Genomic DNA, 12584 nt, shown 5'->3' with positions numbered 1-12584 from the left:
TTAAAGGCGCTGTATAAATACAAGTTGTTGTTGTTGTTTCTATAATATGGAGACCAGGACTGTTCACATTACTCCAAGCGTGATCTAACCAAGATTCTATAAAAATTTAACAAAATTGCTTTCAATTCTATCCTTCTACAAATGAACCCCGGTGCTTTTTTTTTTTTTACGGCCTTATTAACCTGCATCATGACTTTCTGTGATTTGTGTATCTGTACCCCCGGATCCCGCTGCTCCTCTACCCCATTTAGACACCTATTTCCAAGGAGTATGTGACCCCCTTATTCTTCAAACCAAAATGTACCACCTCACACTTAATTCTATTTGTGTGCCCATTTGACGCTGTCTCTAAGCTGCTTCCGAGGGTGGGCCTCATTAGGTATTGAGGGTACTGAGCGGTAAACTCGCTACTGAGTGGATTCCCTCCGCTGTGGAAACTGCAGCTGATTAAAGGGGCACGTGTTTTTCTTTCAGTGTCAGCCATGGCTCAGTGGGTAGCACGCTTGCCTCTGTGGGTTATGGGTTCAAATCCCACTCCAGAGACTTGAGCACAAAAAACCTAGGCTGACACTCCCAGTGCCAGTACTGAGGGAGTGCTGCACTGTCGGAGGTGCCGTCTTTCAGACGAGATGTTAAAATGAGACCCTGCCTGCTCTCTCAGGTGGATGTAAAAAATCCCACGGCCACTATTTTGAAGAAGAGCAGGGGAGTTATCCTTGGTGTCCTGGGGCCAATATTTATCCCTCAATCAACATCACTAAAACAGATTATCTGGTCATTAACACCTTGCTGTTTGTGGGAGCTTGCTGTGTGCAAATTTGCTGCCGCGTTTCCCACATTACAACAGTGACTACACTTCAAAAAGTACTTCATTGGCTGTAAAGCGCCTTAGGACGTCCGGTGGTTGTAAAAGGCGCTATAGAAATGCAAGTCTTTCTTTCTTTCTCTCAGGGGGGAGCCACAAGCCTGAAGGAGGCACAGCCTCGGAATGTTAAGCAGCAGGAGCCCCCGTCCCCCCCACCTTTCCCAGGTTTGGAGATGCGGCTGGGAAGCGGACAACTCCTGGGGACCGAGTAGGGTCGCCAACTCTGGTTGGACATATTGCTGGAGATGGCATCACGTGACCGCCTCCCTCGAACCACCCCACGCTCACCTGCCTTTGGACGCCCGACACGTCCATCTTCGGGGCGCACTGCCTGCCAATTGGAAAGCGAATAGACTCTTCATTTCTCAACTGGACGTTTCTTGACTTCCTTTCCGCCACCCCCACCCCCCCGACCCCAAGATCCAACATTTATAAAACTAGTAAACAAAAGTGTTCAAAGAATTTTTTTTTTAAAACACCATTTTTTAACACCCTTATGATTTTTCTCCCGGGTGTTTGCTGGCAGCGGTGTCCTGGAGATTCGTCTTTAATTCCTGGAGACTCCAGGGCAATCCTGGAGGGTTGGCGACTCTAGGACTGAGAGCAGTAAGCCCCACAAGAGGGCATTAACAAACATTACGGAGTCAAGGTTAACATGAATCAGTCATTCATGAAAGAAAGACTTATGAAATAATACTGGGTGGCCTGCGGGTGGCGCTGTCCAGGGAGAGTATAAATACTCGGGCACGGGCCCAGCTTGCGCAGGACATTCTTAACAGGAACTAGTGAAGGACACAACTAGACCTCCATGTTGTAAAACAGTTGATTAAAGCTTTGTTTGATGCTTAGACCAAGTGCCTAGTAATTTTCTTACATCAAAGGTTGTTGAGGCAGACAATCTCCACCACCTCGCAAACTGTTACGCAACGCCGAAAGGGGCAAGTGAAGAAGACACTATTTCCCCATGCACATCGTGTAGGATTGATAAAGGCATGACTCTTTCATTCTCTGAAAGAAAGACTTGTTTTTATATAGCACCTTTTACAACCTCAGGATGTCCCAAAGCGCTTTACAGCTTTGTCCCACAACCAACCTCTTTTAGTGATGTTGGTTGAGGGATAAATATTGGCCCAGGACACCAGGGGAGAAACTCCCCTGCTCTTCTTCAAATAATGCCATGGGATCTTTTACGTACACCTTGGAGGCCAGACGGGGCCTCGGTTTAACGTATCATCTGACGCACAATGTCGAGCCCCTCAATTAAATCTGGTGGCAAGCAGGGGGAGGGCGAGGAAGGTAGGTAATTAAAATGTTTTAAATAGTTTCTTTCTGGGCCAGGAGGAGCAGGAGTGCTCGTCCGTACCCCATGTTGAAATCTTGGGCCTCCTCAGCCCCCACCTTCCTTCCCCGACAGCGATATTTTCCGGATTTTTTCCGACCGCTTACCTTAGTGCCGGGGATCGTTCCCTCGGGTCCCTGGTAGAGGCTTCCTGCGCCCGGAATACCACTCCCTCCCGCGGGAGACGGAGATCCGACTTTATAAATGAGGCCCGGGAGTTAAAATTGCCGAGGCCTCTCGTTGACGGTGTCACTAGGGGGCTTCCGGCTCGACCCCCCCACCCCACCTTCTGCCCACTCGATTTAAAAAATAATTAATTCACGGGATGTGCGCATTTATTGCCCATCCCTAATTGCCCTTGAGAAGGTGGTGGCGAGCTGCCTTCTTGAACCGCTGCAGTCCGTCTGGTGAAGGGGCTCCCACAGTGCTATTAGGGAGGGGAGCTGCTTTGTCGTAGCGGTTTAGTACAACTGAGTGGCTTGCTAGACTATTTCCGAGGGCAGTTAAGAGTCAATCACGTTGCTGTGGGTTTGGAGTTAAAATCGGGGCTAAGTGCGTTTGTCAATAGATTTAAAAAAAAGGTTTGCCAAACACTTTTTCATGAAGGTAGTGTTACTTTGATCAGCAATGACATCTTTCCCACCCAGTCACTCTATTGCTCAAACTACCATATTTTGTTTTGGTCGGATCTACGTGCATGAGTAGATAGGGAGAAACTGTTTCCACTGGCAGGATGGTCGATAATCGAAGGACACAGGTTTGAGATAAGTGGCGAAAGAACCAGAGGGGGAGATGAGGAGAATTGTTTTTTACACAGCGAGTTATTACGATTTGGAATGCGTTGCCTGAAAGGGCGGTGGAAGCAGATTCAATCGTGACTTTCAAAAGGGAATTGGATAAATACTTTAATGGGAAAAAAATTGCAGAGCAATGGGGGAAAGAGCGGGGGAGTGGGACTAATTGGAGAGCTCTACCAAAGGCTTTCGATAAGGTCCCGCATAAGAGATTAGCGTGTAAAGTCAAAGCACATGGGATTGGGGGCAAGTTACTGACTTGGATAGAGAACTGGTTGGCAGACAGAAAGCAAAGAGTTGGAATAAACGGGTCTTTTTCTGAGTGGCAGGCAGTGACTAGTGGGGTACCGCAGGGATCGGTGCTTGGACCCCAGCTATTCACAATATAAATTAATGATCTAGACGAGGGAACTAGATGTAATATCTCCAAGTTTGCAGATCACACAAAGCTGGGTGGGCGTGTGTGCTGTGAGGAGGATGCCGAGAAACTCCAGTATGATTTGGACAGGTTGGGTGATTGGGCAGATGCATGGCAGATGCAGTATAATGTGGATAAATGCGAGGTTATCCACTTTGGTGGCAAAAACAGGGAGGCAGATTATTATCTGAATGGCAATAGATTGGGAAAAGGGGAAGTGCAACGAGACCTGGGTGTCCTTGTGCACCAGTCGCTGAAGGTAAGCATGCAGGTGCAGCAGGCGGTTAAGAAGGCAAATGGTATGTTGGCCTTCATAGCGAGAGGATTCGAGTACAGGAGCAAAGATGTCTTGCTGCAGTTGTACAGGGCCTTGGTGAGACCACACCTTGAGTATTGTGTGCAGTTTTGGTCACCTTATCTGAGGAAGGATGTTCTTGCCATGGAGAGAGTGCAGCGAAGATTCACCAGGCTGATACCTGGGATGGCAGGAATGACGTATGAGGAGAGATTGGGTCGATTGGGCTTATATTCGCTGGAGTTTAGAAGAATGAGAGGGGATCTCATTGAAACTTATAAAATTCTAACAGGACTAGACAGACTAGATGCAGGAAGGATGTTCCCGATGGTCGGGGAGTCCAGAACCAGGGGTCACAGTCTAAAGATAAGGGGTAAGCCATTTAGGACAGAGATGAGGAGGAATTTCTTCACCCAGAGAGTGGTGAACCTGTGGAATTCTCTACCACAGAAGGCAGTTGAGGCCAATTCATTAAATATATTCAAGAAGGAGTTGGATATTTCAGATTTCAGATTTCAGAATCTACAGTGCAGATAGAGGCCATTTCGGCCCATCGAGCCTGCACCGACACATATCCCACCCTATCCCCGCACTGACACATATCCCACCCTATCCCTGTAACCCCATGCATTTAATCCCCTACCACTAAGGGTCAATTTATGTTTCTTAAGGCTAAAGGGATCAAGGGATATGGGGAGAAAGCAGGGACCAGGTACTAAATTTGGATGATCAACCATGATCTCATTAAATGGCGGAGCAGGCTCGAGGGGCCGAATGGCCTACTCCTGCTCCTATCTTCTATGTTTCTATGTTTCTGACACAGGCACGATGGGCTGAATGGCCTCCTTCTGTGCTGTGTGATTCTATGATTCTACAAAAGTGTGACTGCCTTGGTGGAGATTGTTGACAAGCTTTCAAGCAGCCGATAATTTCCCCCAGTCTGGTTAAAAATTGGAGAATTCATGAATCAATCGTGACATATTGGGCCAAAAATTGCGGTCGGAGGTGTTCCTCTTGAGTATCCACGAAAGAAATACCTACCTACCTGATGACGGCAAGGCTGCGAAAACTTGCAGTCTCAAACCTCGAGGCGGCGGGCAGCGTAATGGCCCACGGATCCCAGGGACGCAGGCGGTGCGGAAACGTACCTGGGAGCACATGGGCCTGGTCCTCCAATCACAAAGCAGAATTCGATTTTAATCATTTCCGAAGGCAATCCCATAATCAGATTCAATCGAATCCCAACATCAGATTCAATTACAATTTACAGGATTGGGATTTAATTCTTAAGTAGCTTCATTCCACCAACCTCGCTAAATATTAAATTCTTTTGATAATAATTTTTGACATCATTAAAACACTAATCCGGGCTAATATTTGCACAAACTCATTTGATACGGTGTGTTATAAATCTCATCATCATGAAGAAACGACTCATGAAATAACACTGGACGGCCAGCTGGTGGCGCCGTCCAAGGAGTATAAATACTCGGGCGTGGGCCCAGCTTGCCCAGGGATATTTTGTAAGACAGGAACTAGTGAAGTACAACTAGACCTCCATGTTTTGAAATAAGTTGATTAAAGCCTTGCTTTATACTCGAACCAAGCACGTAGTGAGTTTTATTACGTCACGGTGCATGTGCATAATTTCTGAAATGAAACTGTTTCAATCACGCCTGGAGTATCCCCTTACACTAATGCAAACAGGCCCTGTGTCTGTTTGCAGCAACCGTAACATTTCCGCACGCAATTGCTGGCCAGTCGGTGGGCAAATAGCCCAACTCTGCGCCAGCGATTGCTTTGTCGTGGGTGCGGATGTCCTGTCAACGCGTAGGTTGACAGACCGCAAGTTCCGGATTTCGCACATGCACAGGCGCCTGTGGAAGTCCCACGCTTGCGACGGATTTCAAAGGAGGTATGACACCATACTCTGAGAGTACGCCGCCACACCCATCGCAAAATCCGGGCCTTTTTTTTTAGTTTAAAAAGGGGTGATATCCAATGTTCATCCTTTGGATAAAAGGATCGCCCTTTTAGAACTGAGATGAGGAGGAATTTCTTCTCTCTGAGGGTCGTAAATCTGTGGAATTCTCTGCCCCAGAGAGCAGTGGAGGTTGGGTCATTAAATACATTTAAGGTGGAGATAGACAGATGTTTGCAAGATAAGGGAGTGAAGGGTTATGGGGAGTGTCATGAATCTCATCATTCATGAAGAAATAACTCATGAAGTAACACTGGGTGGCCAGCTGGTGGCGCCGTCCAAGGAGTATAAATACTCGGGCGTGGGCCCAGCTTGCTCAGGATGTTTCTATACCCAGGAACTAGTGATGTAACTAGAATCTCATGGTTGTGAAACAGTTGATTAAAGCCTTGTTTTATACTCAAACCAAGTGCTCAGTAGTCTTTTTACATCAGGGAATGGGCAGGGAAGTGGCTTTGAGCCCAAGGTCAGCCATGATCTTATTGAATGGCGGAGCAGGCTCGAGGGGCCAAGTGGCCGACTCCTGCTCCTATTCCTTATGTTCTTATGTTCCCCCTAAGGTATGTGGTTGCGCAGCAATCTCAAAGGTCCTGTGCAGGCCGCTCACCGGCTTTTACTTTGGCCTGGATTTTCCGGGGCCTATGACCACGTATGCACGGTGTACGCGGCCGTAAGCACCCCGCCAGTTCCGGGTTCCCGCGTGCGATGCGCCGGCGCAAAAACCTGGAACTTGCGCTCCGTCAAGTTTCAGCTTGGACAGATCGTATGAATCCGCAGGAAACAGACATTGGCTGGCGCAGAATTGGCCTGTTTGCCCAACTGCTGCCCAGCAAATGCCCACTAAACCCTCGTGCCTGGTAACAGCAGGCCTAGGGCCTTCTTTTACCAGCATATGGGTTTAAATAAATATTAAAATTAAAAATTTTTAAATGACTTTACCATCCAAAAACATTTAAAATTAATTTAGATTTTTTTTGACCCCTTTAAAAGTTTTTACATTGAGTTTTCAAAAAATTAAACTTTTGTTTTAAATGTTTGGCTGCTGTGTTTCCCACATTACAACAGTGACTATGCTTCAAAAAGTACTTCATTGGCTGTAAAGCGCTTTGGGATGTCCGATGGTCGTGAAAGATGCTATAGAAATGTAAGTCTTCCATTCTCTTAACTAAATTGTACTTTAATTAATTTTGACTATGTGATGATTTATTTTTATTTAAGTGGGGTGAAAGTGTGTTTTTTAGGGGATTCCTATTACGCTTATGGGGGATCCGTACGTAAATGGAACTCCCGTAAGCATAATGCAAATCCCCCCTTTCTGATCAGTTGGGCCGGCCCACGTGACCCCGGGGGCACTTGCGAACCGCGTGCGCCCCTGGGGCACGTGGGCCTTTATGCAGGCCCAGGGCCGTGCGAGTCTCCGAAACTACGGAGGCACCAGGCAGGCGCGGAGATTACTTGCGGTTCGGAGGCATTCGTCCGCGGGAAGCCGCCGGCCGCAATTTCCAGCCCATTGCAAACACCACGCATGCGCAGAAACTTAAAGGGGCCGCGCTTTAAAAGAAACAGACGGCGCAGAACGAAGCACAGCTTACAGGGAAACATTGGTGATATCCAAGCAGATCACGCTGGTACGACTTCCTCAGGCTGCTCATAATTGCAAAAACATGACAGGCTCCCCCTAATAAAAGTAAAGATGTCTTACTGCAATTATATAGGGCCCTGGTGAGACCACACCTGGAGTATTGTGTACAGTTTTGGTCTCCTTACCTAAGGAAGGATATACTTGCCATAGAGGGAGTGCAACGAAGGTTCACCAGACTGGTTCCTGGGATGGGGGGGATTGTCCTATGAGGAGAGATTGAGTAGACTAGGCCTTTAGGGGGAAAAATTCAGTATCGCCCCATTTGGGGCGCCATTATCGGCCGTGCGCAAAGTTTAGCGCTTTGCGCTAATTATCGCCTCTGACGGCAAACTTGGCTTTATTGCCCATGGAGGTGATTGGAGCGCTAAATCAGGCGCTTCACACCTGTCTTAAGGCGCTAACGCTGAGTAGCGAGGCGCTACCTCAGAGCACTGGCAAAGCAAGGAAGGGCAAATCAAAATGAACCTGCAAAGTGCTGCTCAGTACTCAAAACTCCTTCACACAGCGTTGAATCTCTCCAGAAGTCTCTCTCTCTCTCTCTCAGAATGCGTGGTGCAAAAATGTCACCGACAAAAAAAGGCAGGAAGCGGTCGCCTTTAAATAGCGCTCCCCTAGTCCCTTCCCGACTGCAAAACGCTCTCCCCAACCTGTCGTTGCTAGCGGCAGGCGGTAAGGCAGGGGGCGCCACTCACTATCCGGTCCGGGGCGCTACCGGGACGTTGCACGCTCGACTGACATCACGATCTGCCGGCGCAGGAGATCGCAGCGGTAGTGTTTAGCGCCGCCACAAAATGTTTAGTTAATTTCGCGAGCGGTGCAAATATCGCCACGCCCGGGCACTAGTTGCTTTGTGCCCCATTAGCGCCCTCTTAAAACAATTGAATTTTTCCCCCATATTCTCTAGAGTTTAGAAGAATGAGAGGTGATCTCATTGAAACATACAAAATTCTTACAGGGCTTGACAGGGTAGATGCAGGGAGGATGTTTTCCGCTGGCTGGGGAGTCTAGAACCAGGGGTCACAGTCTCAGAATAAGGGGTCGGCCATTTAGGACTGAGATGAGGAGAAATTTCTTCACTCAAGGGGTGGTGAATCTTTGGAATTCTCTACCCCAGAGGGCTGTGGAGGCTCAGTCGTTGAGTATATTCAAGACAGAGATCGATAGATTTTTGAATATTAATGGAATCAAGGGATATGGGGATCAGGCAGGAAAGTGAAGATGAGGTAGAAGATCAGCCATGATCTTATTGAATGGCAGAGCAGGTTCGAGGGGCCGAATGGCCGACTCCTGCTCCTATTTCTTATGTTGTTCTTATAATGGCTCACTGGCAAACTGCACCACCAGTTGTGCTACTGGGCTATACAGACTGGGAAAAGCCCCAGGTTTCATTCCCAATCTCTGCTGCGTAGGCCGATCTCACCTGAGGCAACAGTGGCTGTGCAATAATTGACCCCACTGCCCATGGACCAAGGGGCCACTGCTCCTGCTCCTGCTCCCTATCCAGTCAGCCTTACTGGAGATTGTGTGGATGTGAGGTGAGGGCCGAATTGTGCTTAGCTATGATGAACCTCTGGTTGAATAGCCTGCCAATGCACCCGATCTAGGCACACAGGTGGCAAGTACTCTAGGAACCCTGTCCCACCGTAACTTAAACCTTTGTAAATCACTGGTTCGGTCTCAGCTTGAGTATTGTGTCCCATTCTGGACACCGCACTTTAGGAAGGATGTCAAGGCCTTGGAGAGGCTGCAGAGGAGATCTATCAGAATGGTACCAGGTACAAGGGACTTCAGTTATATGGAGAGACTAGAGAAGTTGGGATTGTTCTCCTTAGAGCAGAGAAGATTAAGGGGAGATTTAATAGAGATGTTAAAAATTATGAGAGATTTTGATAGAGTAAATAAGGAGAAACTGTTTCCAGTGGCAGGAGGGTCGTTAACCAGAGGACACAGATTGAAGCTAACTGGCAAAAGAACCAGAGGGGGAGGTGAGGAGAATTGTTTTTTACGCAGCGAGTTATGATGATCTGGAATTCACTGCCTGAAAGGGTGGTGGAAGCAGATTTAATATTAACTTTCAAATGGGATGGCCATATTCTTGAAAAGGAATAATGTTCAGGGCTATAGGGAAAGAGCGGAGGAGGGGGAGGGTGGGGGCAGGAGTGGGGCGTGGGAGTAATCGAATAGCTCTACCAAAGAGCCGGCACAAGCACGATGGGCCGAATGGCCTCCTGCGGTGACCTATGATTGTATGAGCTAATACCTCATCAGAAGAGGGAAAAGAAATGCGTAGATCTTTTTAGAAATATATATAAAGGCAAAAGAAAGGGTGCAATCCCCTTGCCAGTGCCTCAGAGACATGGACCATGTACAGCAGGCACCTCAAAGCACTGGAGAGGTACCACCAACGCTGCCTCCGCAAGATCCTGCAAATCCATTGGCAGGATAGGCGCACCAACATCAGTGTTCTTGCTCAGGCCAACATCCCCAGCATCGAAGCTTTGATCACGCTCGATCAGCTCCGATGGACAGGCCACATCGTCCGCATGCCCGATACGAGACTCCCAAAACAAGCGCTCTACTCGGAGCTCCGACATGGCAAGAGAGCCCCAGGTGGGCAGAGGAAACGCTTCAAGGACACCCTCACAGCCTCCTTGAGAAAGTGTAACATCCCCACCGACACCTGGGAATCCCCGGCCCAAGACCGCACAAAGTGGAGGAGAAGCATCCGGGAAGGCGCCGAACACCTCGCGTCTCTTCGCCGGGAGCAAGCGGAAGCCAAGCACAGGCAGCGCAAGGAGCGCACGTCAACCCAAGCACCCCACCCACCCGCCCCTTCAACCACCGTCTGCCCCACCTGTGACAGAGACTGTAGGTCCCTCATCGGACTCATCAGTCACCTGAGAACTCATTTTTAATGTGGAAGCAAGTCATCCTCAGTTCCGAGGGACAGCCTAAGAGAGGAGAGAGTCAACAGAAAATACTATGCATGGTCTTGGGCTGCCCAGCAGGGTAAAGGTTAAAGGGCAAAGTGCATGATTCCCCACTCCCAGCGAGGAAGCTAAACTTGAAAGGAGCACAGGTCAAAGACAGGCCTGCAGCACCACGGCCACACCCACACTCCCTATGAACGTGTCTCCCCACTGGGAGCACGGCTCTAAGCCCTCAAAGGAGGTGAAGGGAGGTTTAAAATTCTCATCCTTGTTTGCAAATCCCTCCATGGCCTCCTCGCCCCCCTCCCTATCTCTGTAACCTCCTCCAGCCCCACGACCCTCCGAGATCTCTGCGCTCCTCCAATTTCTGGCCATCTTGAGCATCCCCCGATTTCCATCGCTCCACTATCGGTGGCCGTGCCTTCAGCTGCCGAGGCCCTCAGCTCTGGAATTCCCTCCCTGAATCTCTCCGCCTCACTACGTCTCTCTTTCCTCCTTTAAGACGCTCCTTAAAACCTGCCTCTTTGACCAAGCTTTTGCTCACCTGTCCCTAATATCTCCTTATGCGGCTCGCTGTCAAAATGTTGTTTGCTGAAGCTGTGAAGCACCTTGGGATGTTTTACTATTGTAAAGGCAAACATAGAAACATAGAAGATAGGAGCAGGAGTAGGCCATTCGGCCCCTCGAGCCTGCTCCGCCATTCAATGAGATCATGGCCGATCATCCAAATTCAGTACCCTGTCCCTGCTTTCTCTCCATATCCCTTGATCCCCTTAGCCTTAAGAAATATATCCAACTCCTTCTTGAATATATTTAATGAATTGGCCTCTACTGCCGTCTGTGGTAGAGAATTCCACAGGTTCACCACTCTCTGGGTGAAGAAATTCCCCCTCATTTCTGTCCAAAATGGCTTACCCCTTATCCTTAGATGGTGAGCCCTGGTTCTGGACTCCCCCGCCATCGGGAACATCCTTCCTGCATCTAGTCTGTCTAGTCCTGTCAGAATTTTATAGGTTTCGATGAGATCCCCTCTCATTCTTCTAAACTCCAGCGAGTATAAGCCCAATCGACCCAATCTCTCCTCATACGTCATTCCTGCCATCCCAGGTATCAGTCTGGTGAATCTTCGCTGCACTCCCTCCATGGCAAGAACATCCTTCCTCAGATAAGGCGACCAAAACTGCACACAATACTCAAGATGTTGTTGTTGCCTTCCCTTATGGTATTTATAAGAGAAAATCAACTCCTATCCTGCGTTCGATAATGGAGCAACAGACAACAAACACTGGAAGAGTTAAAGAATAGATTTAATTTGTTCAAGTCGTGTGATACAACCTAAGTATCCGGAACAAAAATAAAAAGGAATACTGCTGCTTTAAGTTAGATTTTTTTTTTAACAGCCCCCGCCACCCCACACAAAATCCAAAATCATTTTCCAATCCGCGCCATTAGTTCAGCATTGGCCGCGGCTTTCGCCCTCATATCTTTCGCCTTGGCGAGGTCAATGAGGATGCTGAGGATGTTGGTGGGCACGTCCAGAGACAAGGAGAACCTGGTGCCCTTGCTGTTCCTCCTGGACAGCAGCATCTCCCTCCTCCGCTGGAAGTCAAAGGGGTGCTGGAACGGGAAGCGGAACGTCCTCCTCGGCCAGTAGGTCGCCTCGCCGAGGGAGCGGACCGCCGCGGGGCCTTCGCGTTCGACCGGCGAGAGGTCGGGAGACCGCTTGCTTTTCTCCGCTGGTGGCCCGTCGGTCAGGAGGGTCCCAAGCCCCTGGCTCCTGTTGAGGATCCTTACGGTCAGGAGCCTTGCCGTCCCCTCCTCCGCCGCCATCTTGGCCGCGCTTGCCTCGTAGCCGTAGCTGCCTGCAAACCTTTCGCTCCTGACCTCGTGAGCTTTCAGCGAGATCCCAGACATGATGAGGAGAGCTGAGAGCGTCACGAAGCTCTGGCTGAACATCCCGAAAATGACCTGTAGAAAAGGATAACATCGTGGAATTGGTACCGAGTGAAGCAAAATAATGCAGATGCTGGAAATCTGAAATAAAAAACAGAGAATGCTGGAAATACTCAGCAGGCCAGGCAGCATCTGTGGAGAGAGAAACAGAGTTAACATTTCAGGTCGATGACCTTTCATCAGAACTGGAAAAAGTTGGAGATGTAACAGGTGACATGAATCAGTCATTCATAAAAGAGAGACTTATGAAATAATATTGAGCGGCCTGCGGGTGGCGCTGTCCAGGGAGAGTATAAATACTCGGGCACGGGCCCAGCTTGCGCAGGACATTCTTAACAGGAACTAGTGAAGGACACAACTCGACCTC

The 12584-nt window shown here is 48.9% G+C and overlaps 1 protein-coding gene across 1 annotated transcript; it reads right to left on the bottom strand.

Annotated features, from left to right (window-relative positions):
* Positions 1-11598: 11598 nt before the first annotated feature.
* Positions 11599-12223, bottom strand: LOC147111313 (urocortin-2-like). The gene has a single exon (XM_086002296.1). The coding sequence runs from the start codon at positions 12218-12220 to the stop codon at positions 11693-11695; it is 528 nt and encodes a 175-aa protein (XP_085858422.1). The 5' UTR covers positions 12221-12223; the 3' UTR covers positions 11599-11692.
* Positions 12224-12584: the final 361 nt, after the last annotated feature.

This window comes from Somniosus microcephalus, chromosome 11 (assembly GCF_052327205.1).
Source record: "Somniosus microcephalus isolate GS21.2 chromosome 11, FLI_Smic_1.0, whole genome shotgun sequence".
NCBI lineage: Eukaryota > Metazoa > Chordata > Chondrichthyes > Squaliformes > Somniosidae > Somniosus > Somniosus microcephalus.
This window is presented reverse-complemented; position numbering and strand designations above follow the sequence as displayed.